The 24,144-nt window shown below is 39.6% G+C and overlaps 1 protein-coding gene across 3 annotated transcripts; it reads right to left on the reverse strand.

The window, feature by feature from the left end:
- Nucleotides 1–136: 136 nt before the first annotated feature.
- On the reverse strand, nucleotides 137–23,903 carry ZNF197 (zinc finger protein 197). 3 transcript variants are annotated; one of them, XM_011981123.1, is made up of 6 exons: nucleotides 23,777–23,901; nucleotides 19,369–19,848; nucleotides 17,691–17,850; nucleotides 16,983–17,074; nucleotides 16,582–16,708; nucleotides 137–2,137 (listed from the first exon to the last, which is right to left on the reverse strand). In XM_011981123.1, exons 2-6 carry the CDS (start codon nucleotides 19,756–19,758, stop codon nucleotides 2,103–2,105), a joined length of 804 nt encoding a protein of 267 aa, XP_011836513.1. In that variant the 5' UTR covers nucleotides 19,759–19,848; nucleotides 23,777–23,901; the 3' UTR covers nucleotides 137–2,102. The 3 variants fall into 3 exon arrangements, with proteins under 3 accessions (XP_011836513.1, XP_011836512.1, XP_011836511.1); XM_011981122.1 differs by having other exon boundaries at nucleotides 1,114–2,137; nucleotides 19,369–19,839; nucleotides 23,777–23,903; XM_011981121.1 differs by lacking the exon at nucleotides 137–2,137 and adding an exon at nucleotides 3,441–7,010 and having other exon boundaries at nucleotides 19,369–19,839; nucleotides 23,777–23,903.
- Between the last annotated feature and the right edge of the window lie 241 nt (nucleotides 23,904–24,144).

The raw sequence follows: 24,144 nt of genomic DNA on the forward strand, positions 1-24,144 counted from the left end.
TTAGGAGGATTGCGCGGCTGGAAGCTCTAAGTGAGCCTCAGGGAGGGGTGCATCCCCAAGCAGGGATAGAACACTCAGGCGAGGCGCGCACCCAAGAGCCTGAAGCTACACAGCATTAATCTGTAAAAAGCCCTGATAATTTCCCCTCAAATATTTTATTTTGAAAATATCAGAGTACATAAAAGTTGAAAGTATGGCACATTGAATACCCGTATTTTCCATCTGGACTCAACAACGAACATTTTGCTATGTTTGCCTGATCTCTCAATACGTACTTAAAATCTTTTTTTTTTTTAAGTTGTAAACATCAGAACATTAATTCCAAATACTTCAACATGCATCTCATAAGATTAAGAATATTCTTCAAACTACCATCACCGTCACAGGTGAGAAAATTAACAAAAATTCCCTAATACCATCTAATAATCAATCATATTCAAATTTCCCAATTGTCTTAAAACATGTATAACTTTTTTTTCAAATCAGTTTCACACACTTTATTTAGTTATGGCTCTTTAGTTTTGGGTTTTGGTTGTCATTGTTGGTTTTTACTTTTTATTTTGAAATGATAGATTCACAGGAAGATGCAAAAATAGCACCCTTCACCCACTTTCCCCTCATGGTTACATCTTACATAATATGAAAAAGGAAATCAACATTGGTACAGTATGTGTGTATACTTTTGTCATTTTTAGCACATACAGATTTGTCTAACCACCACTACAATCAAGATACACTAGTGTTCCATCACCATCAAGACTTTCCTGGTGCTACCTCTTTATAGTTACATCCAACCCTCTCCCCATTTTCCCTCCCACCATCCCTAACCTTTGGCAACCATTAATTCATTTTTCATCTCTATAGTTTGATCATTTTGAGAATGTTATATGAACATTTTCATACACAACATGGCCTTTTGTGATTATTTTCACTCAGCATTAATTTTCTTGAAATTTATTTGAGTTGTTATGGATATCAATAAGTCAGTCAATTTTATTGCGGAGTAACAAGTATTCCATGGTAATACATAAACCACAATTTGTTTTAACCATCTAAGGAAGGATATATGGGTTGCCTACAGGTTTTGACCATTACAAATAAAGCTGCTATGAGCATTCATATACACGTTTTTGTGTGAACGCAAGTCTTCATTTCTCTGGGATAAATGCTCAGGAGTGCAATTCTTGAGGCATGACATACACATGTTTGGTTTTACAAGAAACTGCCAAATTATATTCCAGAGTGGCTATACCATTTTACATTTCCAGAGAAACAGTATCAGATCCTGTTTCTCTGCATCCTTGCCAGCAGTTACCACCATTAAAAAAAAAAAAAAAAGTTAGCTATTCTGATAGGAATGTGGTGATATCTCATGATTTTCCTTTGCATTTCCCTCATGCCTAATGATGTTGAACATTTTTTCATTTGCTTATTTGCTATGTATACTTCAGTGAAATGTCTTTTATTTTCTAATTGTATTTACTTATTACTGTTAAATTTTGAAAGTTCTTTATGTAGTTTACATACAAATCCTTTGTTGGATATGATTTGCAGATATTTTCTCCCAACCCGTAATATCTTTTCATCTTTGTAAAAATGTCTCTTACAGAGCAAATTATCTTAATTTTGATGAAGTCCAATTTAACATTTTTTTTTCCTTCCAAGGAGCATGCTTTTGAGTCATCTGAGCCTTCTTAGCTCAGTCCTGGGTCCTGAAGTTGTTGGTTTACTGCCTATGGATATCCAATTGCTCCAACAGTATTTGCTGAAAAGGCTATCCCTCCTCCATTGAATTGCTTTTGCCCCTATCAAAAATCAATTGGCCATTTATGTGAGTCTATTTCTGGTTCTTAGTATCTAATGGCTCTTTAGTATCATCTTTTAAAAACAAGCCTCCTCATCCATGTTTTATACCTTTCATATGGAAATTTTCATACATACACAAAAGCAGAGAATGGTATAATAAACTCACAGTAGACTCAGACAGCTTGAACAATTTTCAGTCCCCTCTCTTTTTCATCATCATCATATTTTGAAGAAGAATCCAGGGCAGCTTTCTTATACAATATTCCATGTTCTGGATTTGTTTCTCGTGGTGTCTTTTATTTGTTCCTCTGCCTCCTGTATTTCCTGTAACCTGGCAATGAGGTCCAAGAAGCTTAATGAAATTCAGGTTGAACATTTTTCAGCTTATTACATCACAGGAGGTGGCACATTATGTGGGCTGTCTCAATCTAAGCAATGTTACATTTTGTTACTTGCTGAAGAGGCAAATGACAGCAGTCTCTACTGTTAAACTACATATGTCCTTTGCAATTATTATATAAGCTGGGGTGATTCTTCTACAACATAGATGAAGCATTTTCATATTCATTATCTCATAAGAACCGGCCGGGCGCGGTGGCTCAAGCCTGTAATCCCAGCACTTTGGGAGGCCGAGGCGGGTGGATCACGAGGTCAGGAGATCGAGACCATCCTGGCCCGTCTCTACTAAAAATACAAAAAACTAGCCGGGCGTGGTGGCGGGCGCCTGTAGTCTCCGCTACTTGGGAGGCTGAGGCGGGAGAATGGCGTGAACCCGGGAGGCGGAGCTTGCAGTGAGCCGAGATCACGCCACTGCACTCCAGCCTGGGAGCACAGCGAGACTCCGTCTCAAAAAAAAAAAAAAAAAAAAAGAACTTTGTGAGGTAGATATTCTTCCTCCTGTTTGACAGATGAGGAATTCAAGGCTCCAAGAACTGAAGAGATTTTTTCTGAGGCAGATGGCAAAACGTGACCCACATCCAGGTCTTAAGACTTTAAGCCTTAGGCCCCTTTCAGTTTTCACTCTTGGTTATCTTTCATTCTAATGAGGAACCAGCCCCCAAGAACTGTGGGGTTGAATTAGTAACATTTATGATAATCAAAATACCACTCTGACATTATTAAAAAACATAATCTTCATATTCAGATATTATTCACAGTCCAGCTACAGAAGCAGAACTTTGAGAATTACAACATAAAAATTACCAACTCAAAAATATAGACTGAGTTAAAACCTACAAATGTACTCAAGGACACAGAATGGTTCACAGGGGTTAATGGGCACTGACTGCATTGGCTTAATCAGTGAAGAGCTTGGCTCCGTAAGAAAAATTTATGACCCAGTAAATTTAGTGCTGGGACAGAATGCTGTTTCATGAGTAACAGGCTATCATTTGACAGCAATGATGAAATATTGATTAGAATTGGCAATGACTGTGGCGGGGATCATCAGCTCAACTGCTCGGTCAAGGATTTTTTCCCTCTGGATAGGGAAAGCAGGGTACCACTGCCCTTCCATTTTAACACTCTACATCTGTTAAGTTTCAAATTCAAAAGCTGGAAAATAAATTGTTTTCCTTAGCATCACTGTTAATGGCTGGCCATAACATTTTTTTCCATACACATAAACTAGATATATAATCTATTAACTCCCTTATTTTTAAAGGTAAATTAAAAAAATTATTCTTACAGCACTAAATTCCAGTTGGCTATTCACCATACTTCCTCTTACAAAAATGAGCATCTTTTAGGTTCATAGAATCCCCCTCATTCTAATATTGACTTAATACACAAACTTACGTGATCCCATGTTTTAAACTTTGACCATAACCTCTTTTATCCAACTTTATTGACAACTGAATGATTTCAAAAAGCACTTTCACAAAGATCCTTTCATGTAACCCTCACAACAACCCTGTGAGGTAGGTATCATGTCAACATTTGACAGGAAACTGAGGCTTTAGGGCTGACTTAATAACATCACATGGCCATTAAGGGAAAGCCAGGAATCAAAGGTAGGTCTTCTGATTCCAAATTCAGTGCTCTTCTTAGGTTGTCCTCATCAGCAGACTCTTGTCCACTCAACTCCACACCTGACCATTCTGGATCATACTGTCTTCAGGTTTTCTATAGCAGTGACGCTATCTTTAAAATGCATACTATACACACTTTAAAAACCAATGTCCACTTTTTATGATTAAATTTTTAATTTTATTAATAAATTTATTTTTATTTACTAAAGATGGGTCTCCCTATGTTGCCCAAGTTTGTCTCCAACTCCTGGGCTCAAGTGATCTTCCCACCTCAGCCTCCCAAAGTCCTGGGACTACAGGAGTGAGCCACTGCACCCAGCCCATGTCTACTTTTTAATACAAAGATATTGTTGCTGTCATTTACAACTATGTTATTAGATTTGAATTATGTTTTTGTAGACTTGAAAGTTGGGATGAACTTTCTTTTATTTTTTCAGACAGAGTTTTGCTCTTGTTGCCCAGGCTGGAGTGCAATAGCATGCTCTCAGCTCACTGCAACCTCCGCCCTCCTGGGTTCAAGTGATTCTCCTGCCTCAGCCTCCTGAGTAGCTGGGATTACAGGCATGTGCCCCCATGCCTGGATAATTTTTGTATTTTAGTAGAGACGGGGTTTCACTATGTTGGTCAGGCTGGGCTCGAAATCCTGACCTCAGGTGATCCACTCGCTTCGGCCTCCCAAACTGCTGAGATTACAGGTGTGAGCCACCACGCCCGGCCTATTAACTTTCTTCTATATGCGACTCATTTGTCTATTAAAGAGTAAATAATAAACTTTTTTCTTAGAAGAAATATATATCATTTGTCCAACAGTTACTTAAGTAGGCAGGGATTCTATTCCATTTTATATATGACACTAGATTTTCTGAATCTCAATCTTGGACTCATGGGTGTTTTGTAGCCAAGACAATTCCTCAATGGTATGGATTTTCTGTTGAAGATGAATGCTGGAAGTCTGACAGAATTCTTTTTCAGACACATCACATTCACAAGGTTTTTCATCTGTGTGGATTTTCTGATGTACAGTAAGGTTTTTTCTTTGCCTAAAAACTTTACTACAATCATTACACCCATAGGGTTTCTCCCCTGTGTGAATTCTCTGGTGGCCAACTAAATTCCTCTTAGAAGTAAAGGATTTCCTACACTTCTCACACTCATAAGGTTTTTCCCCAGTGTGCATTCTCTGATGTACAACAAGGTTTTTATTCTGACTAAAGTCTTTTCCACACTCATTACATTTATAAGGTTTCTCTCCAGTGTGGATTCTTTGATGTACCATAAGATTTCTACTAGAGGTAAGGACTTTCCTACATATAAGACATTCGTAGGTTTTTTCTCCACTGTGAATTCTTTGATGTTCAATTAGGTTTCTGTTGTAGGTAAAACCTTTTCCACACTCATTGCATGCATAGGGCTTCTCGCCAGTGTGGATCCTCTGATGGGCTATAAGGTTTGAGCGGTAACTGAAGACTTTCCCACAGTCATTACATTTATAAGATTTTTCCCTTGTGTGAATTCTCTGATGTCCAATGAGGCTTTTCTTCAGAATGAAGCATTTGCCACACTCATCACACTCATAGGGTTTCTCACCACTGTGGATTCTCTTATGCTCAATGAGGTTTCTGTTTGAACTGAAAGCTCTTCCACACTCACCACATTCAAAGGGTTTTTCTCCAGTGTGGATTCTCCGATGTACAAGCAGGCTTGAATTGTAACTGAAAGCCTTCCCACAATCTTCACATTTGTAGGCTTTCTCTTGTGTATGGAGTTTCTGATGGACCATAAAACTTTTGCTCATAATAAAGGTTTTCCCACACTCTTGACATTCATATGGCTTCTCCCCATTGTGGAGTCTCTCATGGTCAATGAGGTTTCTGTTTGAACCGAAGACCTTGCCACAATCTTTACATTCATAGAGATTCTCTCCAGTGTGGAACCTTTGATGTAAAATGAGGCTCTTCTTCAGAATAAAAACTTTCCCACATTCATTACATTCATAGGGCTTCTCCCCATTGTGGAGTCTCTGGTGGTCAAAAAGGTAAGCACTTTGAGTAAAGGCTTTCCCACATTCAGTGCATTTATAAGGTTTCTCTCTGCTGTGCATCCTCTTATGGTCAAGGAAGTTTGACTTAGAACTGAAAATCTTCCCACACTTTTTACAACCAAAGGTTTTCTTTTCTGTGTGGACTCTCTGATGTAAGAGGAGGCTTTTACTTCGAATGAAAACTTTTCCACATTCTTTACACTTGTAAGGGTTCTCTGCACTGTGGAGTCGCTGATGGTCAATAAGGTAAGTGGTCTGAGCAAAGGTCTTTCCACATTCATCACATTTATAGGGTTTTTCCCCAGAGTGGATTCTCTGGTGCAGAATGAGGCTCTTCTTCAGAATGAAAGCTTTCTGACACTTGTTACATTTATAAGGTTCTTCCCCTTTGTGGAGCCTCTGATGGTCAATGAGGTAAGCATTCTGAGAGAAAACTTTCCCACATTCATTACACTTATAAGGTCTCTCCCCTGAATGGCGCCTTAGATGTATAATTAGGCCTGAGTGTCTATAGAAGCCCTTTCCACACTCTTTACACTTATAAGGTTTCTCCCCAGTGTGGATCCTCTGATGGTTTAGAAGGTAAGCACTTTGAGAAAATGCTTTCCCACATTCATTACATTTATAAGGTTTCTCCCCTGAATGGTTCCGTAAATGCATTAGAAGGCTCGAACGCTGAATAAAGCCTTTTCCACATTCCTTACATTTATGAGGTTTCTCACCAGTGTGGATTCTCCGATGGTTTATAAGATGGGAGATTTTATTAAAATGCTTACAACATATATCACATTTATAAAACTTCTTTCCTTCAGTACCTATTAAAGTTTCAGAAATAGCTGAACTGAAAGTCAAGCTGTCTCCAAATTCCTTCCACTTTTGGCCTTGTTTCTCTGGTGGAGTCCTTTTCTTCTTGTCTCGTTCACACAGGGAACCTTTCTTCACTGTATCTGCCCTTTCATCTGTTTCATTTCCCCACTGACTTGCCAAAACTTGCCATTCACACTCTTCTTCAAAATCAAGGACCTGGGGAACACTTCCTTGAAGTCTTTTTGATGTTCCTTTATGAGAGTCTGCTCTTTGAGAACTACTTGGCTTTGATGTCACCTCCTCATTCTCAGTCATGGTCTCCCATTCTGGTAAAAGGAATTAAAAATGCAAATGTTACCATGTCCCTGTGTTTGGAAGAATAGGATCTTCAAATGACTTTAAAACATTCTAGGAAGGCATACTTTAATATGCATACAAAAAGGAGAAACTTTTCATTAAATGAAGGTACAAAGAATAATGCTACACTGACAAGATGTTGTAAATGGATTAACATACAACTCAGGTTGAGACATTTTTAAGTGCTTTGTCTTCAGGAAGCAGATGGAAAAATACAAATAATGCTGAGAAAACAGAAGCAAGGAAAACCAGAGAGAAAACATAGGATCTTATGGAGGTGGTTCATATCTAAGGAACTTGGATAGAAGAGCAAGAACCACTTGTATTACAAGTAACTTTCTTTTTTATTTTCTTCATGTTAGAAAGATGGAAACTTTAAGGGAAGGAAAATATATGTAAGGACTCTGAAAGGCAATTTTTAATTTTTGAAAAGTCTAAGGCATGAATACTTTTTAACTGGTTGAAAGCAATTAACCAACAGAAAAGAAATCCATCGAAAAGCAACTTAATCCTTAGAATTTATATATAACTCCTACTCCGTTTAAAATTAAGAAATGGAAAATTTAAAATTCATTTTAAAAAGGTCTGTTATGAACTCCCTTAATTACACATAAAACATAAAAGAAGAAATACAGAAAGAAAAGGGAAAATAGAATAAAAGTATGAAAACATCTGTAAAATGATGAGGCTGAACTAATCTCCAAGGTTCCTATCTACTCCAATAGTCTCAAATATTTTAAAATACGAACAGTATGAAAATGTTTTGGAAGTTTACTTTTTTTTTTTTTTTTTTTGAGACGGAGTCTCACGCTGTCGCCCAGGCTGGAGTGCAGTGGCCGGATCTCAGCTCACTGCAAGCTCCGCCTCCCGGGTTTGCGCCATTCTCCTGCCTCAGCCTCCCGAGCAGCTGGGACTACAGGTGCCCGCCACTTCGCCCGGCTATTTTTTGTATTTTTTAGTAGAGACGGGGTTTCACTGTGTTAGCCAGGATGGTCTCGATCTCCTGACCTCGTGATCCGCCCGTCTCAGCCTCCCAAAGTGCTGGGATTACAGGCTTGAGCCACCGCGCCCGGCATGGAAGTTTACTTTCAAACTACCCAAGTGTGAGAGAAATTATGAGCCAGTTCCCCCAAACTGTCTAATAAGTAAAGTTATGTGAATAACAGTAACATCATCTTCTCTTTGCATAACAATACTTTTCTTCTATCTAAACAGCGAGAGAAGAGTGCAGCCATTTTATTTCATTATACATTTCTTTAAGTTTATGAGACGATGAGGATGGCAAAGATCCAATAAATATTAACTTGAACTACAGACATTCTTAGGTCAGGCCCTCATATCTCATCTCAACTGCCCTTCTCTCTAGGACTCAGGCAGGACTGCCAATCACACTACCCACACCACCTGGCTGCAGGCCTGGGTATGTGTCTTAGGCTTATCCAATGCTGGTACTTCAGTTTCCTTATCCACAGTGAGGTTTCAAACATAAGGAGAGGCCGGGCACGGTGGATCATGCCTGTAATTCCAGTACTCTGGGAGGCTAAGGAGGGCAGATCACTTAAGGTCAGGAGTTTGAGAACAGCCTGGCCAACATGGTGAAACCCTGTCTCTACTAAAAATACAAAAATTGGCTGGGCATGGTGGTGCACACCTGTAATCCCAGCTACTCAGGAGGCTGAGGCAGGAGAATCACTTGAACCGGGGAGGTGGAGGTTGCAGTGAGTCGAGATCACACCACTGCATTCCAGCCTGGGTGACAGAGCAAGACTCCATCTCAAAACAAAACAAAACAAGAACAAAACAAACGAAAAACAAAGACAAGAAGAATGCTGGTGGAGAGGGGGAGCTGCTTCTATATAATGAAACAAGCTTTAAGGAAATGAAGTGTTACAAGTAGTTAAACTGAGATGGAAAATGGTTAAGAAATTAGGAACTCTTATATCAGTAGCTAATTAGCTGGTTAAACTATTTAATATATGGGCCTCTTCAGCTTTTTAAGACTTTGTAGAAAAATGTCAGAATGATAGAGGGAGCTGGTTACTTTCCATAACGTTTGGTGAATGAAGCCTGCAAGAAAGAGACACAGGCTTTCCTACCTCTAACACTCCCCACCTTCCATCTGCTCCAATTCATGCGTACCTTCTGTCAATGATCTTTCCAATATGTAAATTTGATCATGTCACTTACCTGCTCAAAACACCTAACTCTTCATTGCCTACAGGACAAAGCAGAAATAACCAGTGGAGTCAAAGGGATATCTTCACCCACTGCCTATTTTTCTGGTATCTATTAATGTCAGTACCTCTTACGCCCCTAGACTGTAGCCACAGTGAACTACATGCAGCTGCCCAAACATGTCATTTCTTGCCTATCACTGCCCGTGTCCTTTCCTCTTCCTGAATTGCTCTTCCTCTTTCCAAGTCACCATCCAAGCCCGTACCTATACCCTTTAAAACTAAGCTCTAAAGTCACTCTCTGGACATTAACATTGATCTTAAAAAAATAAAAAGGAGTATAAACGATACTACCAATGATACTGTGCCAATAAATTAAGACAACTTAGAAGAAATAGGCAAATTCCTAGAAAGCCACAAACTACTAAAACTGACTCAAGAAAAAAAGGAAAATCTGAGTAGGTCTTTCCCTAAAGAAACTGAATCAGTAATTAAAAAAAAAAAAAAAAATTACCCCCACCTCCTGCCCACACACAAAAAGCCCAGGCCCAGGTTGCTTCACTGGCAAATTCTACCAAACCTTAAAAGAATACCATTTCTTCACAAATTCTTCCAATAAACAGAAACATTTCCCAACGAATTCTATGAAGCTGGTATTGCCCTGATAGCAAAACCAGACATAACCATCACAAAAAAGAGAACTATAGATAAATATAGCTTATGAATACAAACATAAAAATCCTCAACAAAATGCTAACTAACCAAATCTAGCAGGACATAAAAAGAATTATACACCATGACCAGGTGAGATTTATCACAGGAAAATAATGTTGGTATAATACTAGGAAACCAATTAATGTAATACACCATATCAACAAAATGAAAAACAAAAACCACATTATCATGTCAATAGATAAAACACTCCATAGTGATAAAAACACTCAACAAAGTAGGAATAGAAAGGGATTTCTGGCCAGGCACAGTGGCTCATGCCTGTAATCCCAGTGCTTTGGCAAGCCAAGGTAGGTGGATCACTTGAGGCCGAGAGTTTGAGACCAGCTTGGGGAACATGGTGAGCCCCTGTCTCTACAGAAAAAAATAAAATAAAAATAAAAACAAATAATTAGCTTGGTGTGTGCCTGTGGTCCCAGATATGTGGGAGGCTGAGATAAGAGGATTAGGAGGATTACTTCAGCCCAGGAAGTTGAGGATGTAGTGAGCCGTGATCACGCCACTGCACTTTAGCCTGGGCAACAGAGTAAGACCCTGTTGAAAAAAATTAAAATAAATTATATTTCATGGTGGAAGACTGAATGGGTTCTCTCTGAGAACAAGAAAAGGCTATCTGCTCTTGCCACTTCTAGTCAACATGTACTGGAGGTTCTAGCCAGATCAATTACGTAAGAGAAAGAAAGAAAAGGCATCCAGATTGTAAAGGAAGAAGTAAAATTATCTCTATTTGCAGATGACAAAATCTTGCATATAGACAATCCTTAGAAATCACTAAAAAACTATTAAAACTAATAAATAAGTACAGCAAGATTGCAGGATACAAGCTCAACATATAAAAATCAGTCTGACATGGTGGCAGACACCTGTAGTCCCAGCTACTCAGTAGGTTTAGGCTGAGGAATGCTTGAGCCCAGGAGCTCAAGGTCAGCCTCAGAAACGTATAAAATCCCATCTCATTTAAAAAAAAAAAAAAAAGGTATTTCTATCCATTAGTATTAAATAATCCACAAAGGAAATTAATAAAACATTAATAATAGTCTCAGAAACAAGATCAGGATAAATTTAACAAAAGAAGTGAAAAACTTATATTCTGAAAACTACAAAACATTATTGAAAGAAGCTCACGGCTTAAATAAATGGAAAGAAACCTCATGTTCAAAGATTAAAAGATTTAACATTAATAAATGGCAGTACTCCTCAAATTGATCTACAGATTCATTGCAATCCCCATCAAAATCTCAGCTTGTTTCTTCAAAGATATTGACCAGCTGATATCAAAATTAGATGGAAAGTCAAGAGACCTAGAGTAGCTAAAACAATCTTGAAAAAGAACATAGTTGGAGGACTCACACGTTTTTATTTCAAAATGTACTATGAAGCCAAAATAGTAAGAGAGGGTGATACTGACATAAGGGTAGACATATAGATCAAAGGACTAGAATTGAGACTTTAGAAATAAACCCTCATATTTATAATCAACTGGTTTTTTTTAAAAGGGTGCCAAAACAATGCAATAGGGAAAGCGCAGTCTTTTCAACAAATGGTGCCTGGGATAAATGGTGCCATATGCAAAAGAATGAAGATGGATCCTTATCTCATACTATATACAAAAATTAACTCAAAATGGATAAGAGACTGAAATGTAAGAGCTAAAACTTAAAAGAAAACATAGACATAAATCTTCCCGGCCCTAGATTAGTGACGATTTCTTAAATAGGACACCAAAAGCAGAAGCAATAAAAGAAAAAAAACAAACAAACTGGAACTCATCAAAATTAATGACTTTGTCCTTGAAAGGATACCATCAAGTAAGGGAAAAGTCACCAGGCCCAGTGGCTCATGCCTATAATGCCAGCACTTGGGGAGGCTGAGGCAGGAAGATCGCTTGAGGCCAGGAGTTCAAGATCAGCTTGGGCAACACAGTAAGATTCTGTCTCTACAAAAAATTTTAAAATTAGCCAGGCTGATGGGGTGCATTTGTAATCCCAGCTACTCAGGAGGCTGAGGTGAGAGGATCACTTGAGCCCAGGAGTTCAAGGCTGCAATAAGCAATGATCGCACCACTACACTCCAGCCTGGGCAACAGGGCAAGACCCCACAGAATGGGAGAATATATTTATAAGTCATATATCTGTTAAGGGACTTATATATGGAATATATAAAGAACTCTTACAACTTAGTAATAAAAAGACACATAACCCAGTTAAAATATAGACAAAGAATGTGAATAGACAGTTTTCTCCAAAGACATACATATAGTCAATAAGAACATAAAAAGTTGCTCGACATCACTAACCATCAGGGAAATGCACACCAAAACCACAGTGAGATATCATTTCAAACCCACTAGGATAGTTAAAATAAAAAAGACAGATAATATCAAGTGTTAGGGATGATGTAGAGAAACTGGAACCCTTATACACTGCTGGTAGGAGTGTAAAATGGTGCAATTGCTTTGGAAAACAGTCTGGAAGTTCCTCAAATGATTAAATACAGAGTTATCATAAGACCTAGCAATTCTACTCCTAGGTAGAAATGAAAACTTATATCCACACAAAAAATTGTACACAAATGTTCACAGCAGCATTATTCATAATGGACCAAAAGTGGAAGTACCTAAGTGTTCATCAACTGATAAATGGAGATATATCCATTCAATGGAATATCTGGCAATAAAAAGGAATAAAGAACTGATACCTGATACAACATGGATAAGCCTTAAAACACTATGCTAAGTAAAGGAAGCCAATCACAAATGACTACATATTGCATGATTCCATTTATATGAAATGTTTCAAATACACAAATCTATAGAGGTAGAAAGCAGATTGGTGCCTGCTAGGGCTGGATTGGAGGAATGAATTAGGTGAAATGAAGGTGGACTGCTGAAGGGTTGATGAAATTTTTTTTGTTTTCTTTGAGACGGAGTCTCACTCTGTCGCCCAGGCTGGAGTGCAGTGGCACGATCTCGGCTCACTGCAAGCTCCGTCTCCCGGGTTCACGCCATTCTCCCACCTCAGCCTCTCGAGTAGCTGGGACAACAGGCACCCGCCACCTGGCTAATTTTTTTTGTATTTTTAGTAGAGACGGGGTTTCACTGTGTTAGCCAGGATGGTCTCGATCTCCTGACCTCATGATCTGCCCGCCTCGGCCTCCCAAAGTGTTGTGATTACAGGCGTGAGCCACCACGCTCGGCAGAAAATGTTTTTCAATTACTGTGGATGGTTGCACAACTCTGTGAATACACAACAACCACTGAACTGTACACTTTAAATGGTGAATTTTATGGCATGTTAAATACACCTCAGTAAAACTGCTATAAATCTTTCCCTCCTGGTGGAGGAACTGGGAACCATCCATCTCCTCCTCCCGCTGTCCCAATCCTTCCATCATTCCCAGGCTCCTATGGGCTCACATAAACTTATGCATACTTTTATTATACAGAATGTTTCCATTATAAGTGGAAATGTCTATCTCTCCAATTTGAATGTACTTTAAGGCAGGGGCTAAGCCTGACACAGGAGGTACTCAATATTTCTTAATACTTTCCTTCAAATTTTAGTCCAATCTCCTAAAGAAACATATACAAACATTTTACACACTGAAGTAGTATGTACAAGTTATCTGGGAGTCTGCTTTTCTACCACAGTTTATCGATGCATGAAAATTGGGTACACAGAGTTGTCATAATATTTGATAGTGTCATAATATACTATTAGGTCAAAACACCATGCTCTGCTTAGTACTTTATCTTAGGGAATTTGTTTTGCCCAACTTTTAACCATCAAGTTACCTGGGACTATTTTTAGACATATGACTTTTATTTCCTCTTTTTGAACCATTTCTTTAATGTATCCCCCTCAAATCAGAGTTACTAAGTCAGTGGAAATAAACACTGGGCATCTGCTTGCCCAAAGCCCCAACATTGAAGTGCACGCTTTTTTTTTTAATTTATTAAAGTACGTTCAAGTTTCTTTTTCTTCAAAGAGCTGGAATAATCAAGCAACTACATTATTTTATTGTTTTTTTTTTTTTTTTTTTTTTTTTTTTTTTTTTAGTTTAACTCTTAGACCTATCTGGAATTTATTTTAGTGTACAGCATGAGGTATGGGTCCACAGTAAGTATGTTTCATAAAATTAGCCAATTAATCCATATAGTCTATTTTAAAATTTTTAGAAAAGATTGATTACCGAATAAATACCTTTGGAACTACTGAAAGTCACTTGGGTTAAAAAACAAGCTAGGAGGGTGGTGCATACCTAGAGTCCCAGCTACTTGGGAGGCTAGGGTGGGAGGTTTGCTTGAGGCCAGGAGTTTGAGGCCAGCCTGGGCAGCGTAGTGAGACTGCCATCTCAAAAAACAACAAAACCCCTCCACGAGATGTCTATGTCATTCTATATATCAAGATAAATTGATAAATATCAAGATGGATTAAAGCTTAAATATCAAAATAAAATGATAAAAATATCTTAAGAAAATACAGCTGGGCACGGTGGCTCACGCCTGTAATCCCAGCACTTTGGGAGGCTGAGGCAGGTGGATCACCTGAGGTCAGGAGTTTAAGACCAGCCTGGCCAACATGGCAAAACCTATCTCTACTAAAAATACAAAAATTAGCTGAGCATGGTGGTGGGTGCCTGTAGTCCCAGCTACTTGAGAGGCTGAGGCAGGAGAATCGCTTTAACCCAGGAGGCAGAGGTTGCAGTGAGCTGAGATCGTGCCATTGCACTACAGCCTGGCCAACAAGTGAAACTCCATCTCAAAAAAAAAAAAAAGAAAATACAGGTGGGTTTAAAAAATAATTTTATGAGGAAAAAGACCAGTAAGACCATACAGGAAAATACTCCTAAGTTTGACAACATAAAAGGTTTTCTAAGGCTTAAAAAAAAATTAATAATATTGAAAGGCAAACAAATGGGAAAAACATATGCAACAACTGGCAAAGCATTAGCAGTAGTTCTATATATAGCAAGTGTATGAATAGGAGTAAAATGACGAGTAAACATATGAAGAGACTTCAATCACACAAATAATGAAAACATGAAAAACAAACAAACAAAAGATGGTATTCTTTATCTACCTAGCAAAGATTTAATTAAAAGACTGACCAAATTGTGAGCATATCCAGGGGAAATTGGCTTTCCTGTGTGCTCTTTCTGCGGGAGTTTAATTCAAGTATCATTGGTAGAAAATAATTTGCGAATATGTATCAAAGTATAAAATCTACAGACTGTTTGACCCACCACTGCCACTGCTGAGATACTAAAGGATACAGTCTCAAAAGTGTGAAAATATACAGTATAAATTATTAAAGACAATAAAATAATAAAGTTGCTAGGTACAAAATTAATATACAAAAAACCAGTACTTTCATATATGCAAATGACAATTAGAAAATATCAGAAAAGACTCCAATTCCAAAGAATAAATATTACCAGAAATATGCAAGATCTAGACGATTTTAAAACATGCCTGACACATACAAAGGCAGTACAGAAAAAATGGAATGTTATGTAATGTTCTTGAATAGAAACATTCAGAATCATAAAGCTGTCAAAGTAAAGCATGATACACGGACCATGCAATACTCTGCAGCCATTTAAACTGATACTTTAAATCTGTATTTCAGTCAAAATTAGTTCCTGTGACTGATTACCCAATTCTGAATGTTGATTTCTCCAAACAGAATTCTACACTTTTCTTCAAGTTCTAGTATAAATGCTACCTCTTTTATGGCCTTTCCTAATCCCCAGGAATGAAATTATTGCCCTGTTTTCTGCATTTCCATCACACCAGTTTTATGCCACTCTTGTACCAATTATTTTACTCTGCCTTGCATATTTAATATTCCTGTAATAAACTCCTAAACCATCGTAAGCTATTTAAGGGCAGAATCACATCATTTTCACAGCTGTACCACGATAGGTATTTAATGTTTGCTGGAAGCAAAAATGGCTAACAAAAATTTTTTAAATATTCTTTTATTATTTATCAAATAAATCTATTTTAGAATATATAATTTTAAAATTATATTAGCAACAATTTAGAATTGTGGGATTACTCAGTACAAATGAAGGCAGAGCAAAAGGAGTGTTCTTATACATTACTGCTAAGAACAGAGAGAACAGGGATTGCTACAGAAAGGAATTTGGCAATATGAAGCAAGAGCCTTAAAGCCATTCAAACACTTATGCCCAGTAATTGTACCTCTAAAAATAATAAAACATTTTAGAAGGCCTTAGGCACAGAGACAGATGATTATTATAGCAATTATTCAAAATAAGGAAATGGCTGACTGAATTATGGTACAAATCATATAGCCAATATAGATAATAACTGCAAAGAGTTTGTAACATGTGAGAACACACACAAGGAAAGCAAGCTATCAAACTGTACACAGACACACAAACACACACATTTGAACAATGTAAAAAATCCCTCAAACATATAGAAAAAACAGAAAGGTAATATATCAAAATGATAATAGTTATCTGGAAATAGCGATGTTAAGGAAGGTTTTTTTTCTTCTTTGTAATATTTGGTGTTTCCCAAAATAAGTATACGCTACTTTTATAATCAGAAAACAAATAAAGGGAAAATAAAGGTAAGCATCACAGAAAGAAGAGTCCTTACCTAGAGAGGTCACATTTCCATAATTCTCCAGCATCACATCCCAGTACAAGGCCCTCTGGATTGGGCCCAGACATGCCCATTCCTCTGAAGTGAAGCATACTGACACCTCCTCGAACATCACCAACTCCTGAAATAACAGGTGTGTGTGAGATTACCAATGCCCACGAAGTTGCCTGTGGAAAGGTTCCCTTCACTTCTGGTGAAGGAATACACTGTGAGGCCGTGAGTGCACAATAGACATCAGGGAGACATAAGGAGATCACATGTAAAGTCTGTCTTCCAATAGCATAGACCTTGATTTAGAAATGGGAACTGACTGGACATCGAAGGACAAGGATGAGAGAGGGCACTTCAGCCAGTTAGGCTGTGCAGTTGGGAAGGAAAGAGGATGCAAACCTTACCTGGGGCTGGGCCGTTAGGAGCATAAGTGCCATTAATTGATTTCTTGGGTTCTCTTCCTGGGAAAGGGCAGAAGCTTCAGGGGCAGGAGAATCTGAGGAAGGAGAAAAAGCTGCATATGGGACCTACAAACTTTTTCTGAGTGACCCCCACTTGCAGAAGTGGAATAACAAAAAGAGTAGGAATAAGAACGGATACAAGGCTGGGCGCAGTGGCTCACGTCTGTAATCCCAGCACTTTGGGAAGCTGAGGCAGGAGGATCACGAGGTCAAGAGATTGAGACCATCCTGGCAAACATGGTGAAACCCCGTCTCTATTAAAAATACAAAAAAATTAGCTGGGTGTGGTGGTGCGTGCCTGTAGTCCCAGCTACTCGGGAGGCTGAGGCAGGAGAATGGCTTGAACCCGGGAGGCAGAGGTTGCAGTGAGCCGAGATCGAGATTGAGATCGCGCCATTGCACTCCAGCCTGAGCGACAGAGAGAAACTCCGTCTCAAAAAAACAAACAAACAAACAAACAAACAAAAAGAGTGGATACAAGATCAGAGGGGCCCAAGAAAGAAAAAGAGAACAGCAGGAACAGCAGAAAGAAATTGGCACTGTAAGAGATTCCTAGACAGGGTAGCAGAGGAAGCAACTTCCCAGAAGTAGGGGGATGAGCCACAGAAAGGGTCCTGGAACAGCCCAAAGCCCAGAGCACTGAGTAAATACCATGCTGAGGATCCTGGAGGTTGAATGCCACTAGGTCAGTAGGAGGATGCGGGCAAATTTCAGCTGCTATGTGGCTGCCAGGAAGTACAGGAGGAAGTGTTGTTCCTGGGGCACTCACCGCCTTCTGGAGAGTGTCCTGATCCTGGACAAGGACTGGAACCTGGAAACAAGTAAAATAAGCTGGTTCTTCTTGTTCCTTAAGAAAATGGACTCACCTAAGCACTGTGGACCTCTTTCTGCCCACAATCTAGACCTGTGAGATCAGAGAGACCCACCTCAAGTATGGAGCATCAAAACAGCAGTAAAGCTTTGCATTGAGAACAATGGAGCTGCCCTCGAGCCCCACTCATGGCACTGGTGACCTCTCCCAGAGGAGACTGTACAGAACGGTGGGAACAGAAGCCAGACCTGGGTGTGGGTTAAGGAGGGAATGGGAAGTAATAAGCAGTAATTAAGAGCATGGATTTTAGCTTCAGACTTAGTTTTAGACTGGACTTCAGTCACATCTCTTCTACTTATTTACCATCTGCTTATTGACCCCTTTACCTAACCCTTTGTGCTCAAATACAACTAACACTAAAATTGGCACCAAGGCACTTGGGTTTTGAGGCCAGCTAGACGTCTGCCTCAGTTTTCTTCTCTCTCAAATGAGGATGTATTAGTAATTTGCAATGAAATATATAGCTCTAAAATTTTCCACATTATGATTAAAACAAACAGGCCCATCCTTACTGCCACACCCAAGTTTGGGTTATGATTCAGATGTCTTATACAGAAATGTTTTTAGTGAGCTACAGATGTACAGAAAGAAATCTCACACACATGAGATGCTATATTAAGATTCCAATCTAATGGTCAAGGATATAAATCTTATCAGAAGCAAATATCTTAGCGCAGTCCCTTGGCTTGCAGATCCCTAGTAGGGCACACAAGAGATCTTACCAAGACTTGGAAAGCTTCATTCTTGTTATACTACTGCCATTTTATGTATGTATGTATGTATTTAAAGACACGATCTCACTCTATCACCCAGGCTGGAGGGCAATGGTATAATCATAGCTCACTGCTGCCTCAACCTCCTGGGTTCAAGTGATCCTCCCACCTCAGCCTTCTAAGTAGCTGGGAGTTCAGGCACTCGCCAATACACCTGGCTAATTTTTAATTTTTTTGTAGAGATGGGGTCTTCCCATGTTGTCCAGGCTGGTCTTGAACTCCTGGCCTCAAGTGATCCTCCCACTTCAGCCTCCCAAAGTGCTGGGATTACAGACATGAGCCACTGTGCCTGGCCTGCTATTGCCTTTTATACTCTAGGTGTTCATTACCATTCCAAACAGAATTATAGAAACAATACATAGGCTTCCGTTTAGGGAAAAACTTTTCAACATTTCTTCTTCAGGTTCTTGATCCAAACTCAGCATTAGCAAGTATTACCCAGGGGACAAAACAGAGTCAATGTTTTTATGCTGCTTCTGAGTTGGACCCAAAGACCTCAACATAAACCCGTTTCTCTACAGACATATTCTATGGTCTGAATACTCATGGGCCTGCTTTAATTATCGTTAGGGTTGCTAGTGTGCTATTAATTTTTAATGAAAATCACAGGATCACCCTCTAGCCCAGCCTCAATTCTTTCCTTCCTTTCATCCCAACACCCATCGCCCCTCTCTGCCTTTCTCACTTGTATTGCTGGTCCATCAAGGTCTTTCTGCAGCTCCTCTACCAGGGCCACAGCCTCCTCGCCACTTCCAGGGTGATGGAGCTGTACCCAGGTCCGAATCTCCCCAGGCAGGATGCTCAGAAACTGCTCCAGCACCAGCAGCTCCAGGATCTGTGCCTTGGTGCGTGCTTCTGGTCTCAGCCACCGGCGACAGAGTTCCCTGAGCCGGCTCAGGGCCTCCTGGGGTCCAGATGTCTCATGGTAACGTAATTGTCTAAAGTGTAGGTGGGAGGTCTCCCAAACAGAGGAGCTGCTTCCTTGGAAGCTGGTTCCCCATTTCCAGGTATCATCCTTCCCCTTCACAAGGCCCTCTTGTCTCAGAGCATTGTGGGCCCAATTTTCTCTTGTCATTGTTGTTTTTTGAAAAAGGCTCCTCTCCAGTCCAGGTCTCCTTAATGCTTGACTTCTTCCTTAGAGCTTGGAGAGTATCATCTACAAGATCTCAAGAAATCATTGTTAAAGTTAGCCCAGAGAAACAACTGAGCTTTACAGGCCCCAGTCAGCTCCCCGTAATAGAGAGAACCTTTGTCAGTACAAGGTTCCAGGTTCTAGAGAGTGCTTCCTCTGACAGAAACCCCCTGCCTAAGGCTCTGGGACACAAACACTCATGTTACCTGCACGACTGCTGAAACCAAACATATGAACTTCCTTTGGTCTTTATTCATAGGATCCCTTCATCTAATTACAATAGACTCTTTACCACTCTAACAATGAGCACCTTACTACTCCTGTGCAACCTGGAACAAGTACCTCACTTCTGAACCTTAGTTTCTTAACCTGTAAAATAGGGATAGTAACAGTCCCTACCTCTTGGGGTTGTGATGAGAATTTGATGTATAATACATTTCAAGTTTTTGAACAGTGCCTGGTATATGGGTTTAAATGTTACTTATTACCCTTCCGTAACTAGCACTCTTTCCTGTGTTCCGCAGAGTTAACAAGTAATCATTAATCATGATACATATGAGATAAAATCCTAACCACCTCCTCAATTAACAAAGAAAGGATGAATTAAGTTCTGTGTAGTTTTGCTTTATATGCCTTTAATTCTCTGAAAATTGTTCATTCTGTTAATCAAAATATTTGGATAAATTTCCCATTTTTTCTTTTCCTTTCACATCTAGTCCCATAGATGGATAAATATGAATAAGGTTTTATTATACAGAACTTAGACTTGCTCTCTAGAAGTCATCTGTTCTTTAGAAATAACACATTTTTCTAATTATAAAACCAAAAATTTATAAAACCAGAAAACACACAAAACCAGAAAACAATCACTGCTATTATTCTGAACTATGTCCTTATCACAATTTAATTATCATAGATTAATTCTAACTTTCCCTAATTATTAATAAGGTCACAATGGCTATCCTTGCTAACAAATTTTTAGTTACATCTCTGCTTATTTCTTCAGGATAAACTCTTAGGAGAAAATTGTTGGGCTAAAGGGTACAAACATTTTTAAGCTTTTAAGGTTATAATAGTTACATCACCATCAGAAAGCATATGAAAGCATCCTCTTTATTTGAACACATAGACCCTTAAAGACAGCTTGTTTATAACAAATAGGGGAGTCAGAAATATAAACATAATTTCAATGTAATGTTAAAGTACAAGTAATAGGAGAACATAAAACTACAGAAAGGATTCACGAAAGGTAATTTTTTTTTTTTTTTTTTTTTTTGAGATGGAGTCTCACTCTCTCACCCAGGCTGGAGTACAGTGGCGTGATCCCGGCTCAAAGCAACCTCTGCTTCATGGGTTCAAGCAATTTTCCTGTCTCAGCCTCCCAGGTAGCTGGGACTACAGGCTCGCACCACCATGCCCAGGTAATTTTTGTATTTTTGGTAGAGATGGGGTTTCGCAATGTTGGCCAGGATGCTCTCAATTTCTTAACCTCGTGATCTGCCCGCCTCAGCCTCCCAAAGTGCTGGGATTACAGGCGTGAGCCACTGCACCCAGCCATGAAAGGTAATTTTGGACTGGGCTTTTAAGGAAAAATAAAAGGATCATTGGACTATGAGGAAAGCCATTCCAGGAAGAAAGAAACTCTATTTTCAAAAGCAAGGGAGGACACATAACTCTGTGAAGGAAGACCAGAGAAGGAAAGTGAACTTCAGAGGCAAGAGTGTAGGAGTAGAGCAGAGAGGTAAACAGAAGTTAAATTCTAACTACTGCTCTTGAGAGGCAGTATTCTGAGGAGATGATCCTGTCCTGTAAGTGCAGCAGTTTTACTTACATTTAAGCATTAAAAAGGTTTTACTTTACATTTTTCCTTATTTTTAAAAATAGTAATATATTCGCTTGGTTCAAAATTTAAAATTATAAAATGAATACTGTGTAAAGTTTCCTTCTCCGTTAGCTTCTTATCTTTCCAGTTATTTCTGCATATGTGTGTGTACATATATCGTTATCTAGTTCCCTTATTTTCACAAATGGTAGGACACCATGAATGACATGCTACATTTTCTTCTCAATAATACCATGTCTTAGAGATATTTCCTGTCAATACACAGTCCTTCTCCACATTTTTATGGATGCATAGATGTATCATAATTTATTCATGCCAGCACTGATGGTTTGTTTGGGTAGTTTTCAATCATTTCTTATTACCAACAATATTATCATGAATAATCCTGGGCATACATCAGTTTGGATGTGTGTAGGCATATATAAGAAAAATTCCTTGAAACAGAATTGCTGAGTCAAAATGTATATGCATGTATAATTCTGATACTACCAATTTGACCTCATTAGGACTGTACCAATTTATAATTTATACCTCCATCAAAAACAGTTGTATGGGAGTGCCTTTCCTCACTTTCACCAATACGGTTCTCAAAGTTGTGTGCTCTTTGCCAAATTTTTAACTTCCATTTTGAATGAATTAATATATTGAGTCACTTGTATATTTTTTGAAGTAACTATTCATATATTTTGCTCATGTTTCTATTGAGGTATTGGGTCTTGTTAATTTGTACACACTTTTATCACAGGAAAATTAGTCCTCTGTTTACAATGGCAGCTGCAAATTTTTCTCAGTTTGTCAAGTGTCTTTGTGACTATATGTGCCATGTGACTTTGCTTAAAGTGTTTTTTGCCATGCAGTCAATCTTTTACGACTTCTGGGTATTGTACCAAAATTAGAAAGACCTATTCCACTCCGAGCATGAGGAGAGTCTAGTTGTGTCAGGATTCTATCAGTGAGGAATGGTGGGGGTGAGAGGACTGGATATCAAGAAAGATCAGTTAGGTTTTTGTAATAAACACATGACTTAAGTTCTAAACGAGGTAGGAACTTACTCATCCCCCAGTAGGGATAAGATAATTGAGAAAAACTTGGCAGTCCTTGGTAACTGATCTGGGGGTAATGGTAAGGAATTTTTAAAAAGAATTTCGAATAATTTTCAAATAACATAAAAATAACAAATTCTTAAACATACATTTTATTTGCGTCTCACAAAAGGTTTTCAAGGCAGAAGTTGAAAAGAACAAAAGGATCAGAGGAGCGAATCCACTCAAAGCCACTTAGCTAGTTGAGATATGGGAGCAAATTCTGAATTCAGCGATTCTAATTCCAGAAGTCCAAAACAATTCCATCTACGAAGAGACTTATGAAACCCAAACAACAACTGTTCTAAAACAACGGTTTCCAAACACCAGTCCACGACAAAGCTTTAATCTGGCAAGCTGCAAAAAGAGAAAACCAGTAACAATCGTCGCTGACAGGTTGGCAATGAGTGTGCGCGTGTGTGTGTGTGTGTGTGTGTGTGTGGGTGTGTGCGCGCGCGCGTAAGGCCAGCATTTATTCTGAGTTTACGGTCTTAGTACTTTGGGTGAAAATGCATTGCCTGAAGTAATGGTAGTATGGGTGGTTTCAAGTTTGATTTTTAAATACCATTATATTACAAAACTAAAAGACTAAAAAAACTAAAATTGTTCCATCCCTTAAAACAAACAAACAAAAATCCGTCCTCAGGAGTCTGGGCGCCATGGGTATAGGGAAGCCTCAGAATGTTTCTGTGCATTAGCCTCAGAGAAAACTGAGGAAGAGCAGAAAGGCCTGAGCTGGGGGCGCAGGCTGCTGAGGCAGCTCTTCTCAAAGCGCCAGTGGAGTCCGTTAGACAGGAGCACTCGTTCACAGACACACACAGACTCGGAGCTGCTGTCCTCAGTACCTCCTCCGGGCCGGCTGCGTGCCCACCCGAGGCCACGACGTCGACCCCCAACACGGAGCTGGGGACGGACCGTGCCGGGCGTCAGGGCCCGGGAGGGGCTACCGAGGGCTGTGCAGTCCCAGCAAGCTCAGGCCCGCGTCCCGGGTCGCCTTCCCTGCACGCCCACCCGCCCTCGAGCCCACCCCGCTCACCGGGGGCTCCCGCTGCGGCTCCAGCCTTGGGTACCGCCGCCTCGGCGCCAGGCCGCTAGGAGATGACACAGGAACTAGCCCTTGCGGCAGCCGAGGCACAGAATAATGGCCGAGCCGAGGATACTGCGACTTCCGGTTGCACCGCCCCCCTCATCCCGGATCTCTAGGAAACCACATCTCTATGGTTCGTTTCTTTTCCTAGAGCTGGAGAAGAGAGGCGGAACTCCTGAGCCCTTGGGTACTACTATTCCTTACATCAAACAAGAACTGGCCGCTGTTTCAGACCAGAAGGGTGCAGAAATGAAAGACAGGACCCAGGGTCTCAGGATGCTTGTTGCCTCCTAAGAGAGTTGGACATTTCTGTTTTG

Source organism: Mandrillus leucophaeus, unplaced genomic scaffold (assembly GCF_000951045.1).
Source record: "Mandrillus leucophaeus isolate KB7577 unplaced genomic scaffold, Mleu.le_1.0 Scaffold22, whole genome shotgun sequence".
NCBI lineage: Eukaryota > Metazoa > Chordata > Mammalia > Primates > Cercopithecidae > Mandrillus > Mandrillus leucophaeus.

Coding starts and splice junctions, on each gene's coding strand:
- ZNF197 (XM_011981121.1), bottom strand. CDS start 19,758: ATGACAAGAGAAAATTGGGCCCACAATGCTCTGAGACAAGAGGGCCTT. Junction 17,075..17,690: donor CCTCCAGGATCCTCAGCATG/GTATTTACTCAG, acceptor CTCCTTCCTCAG/ATTCTCCTGCCCCTGAAGCT. Junction 7,011..16,581: donor TGGAAATGTGACCTCTCTAG/GTAAGGACTCTT, acceptor TCCTTTTACCAG/AATGGGAGACCATGACTGAG.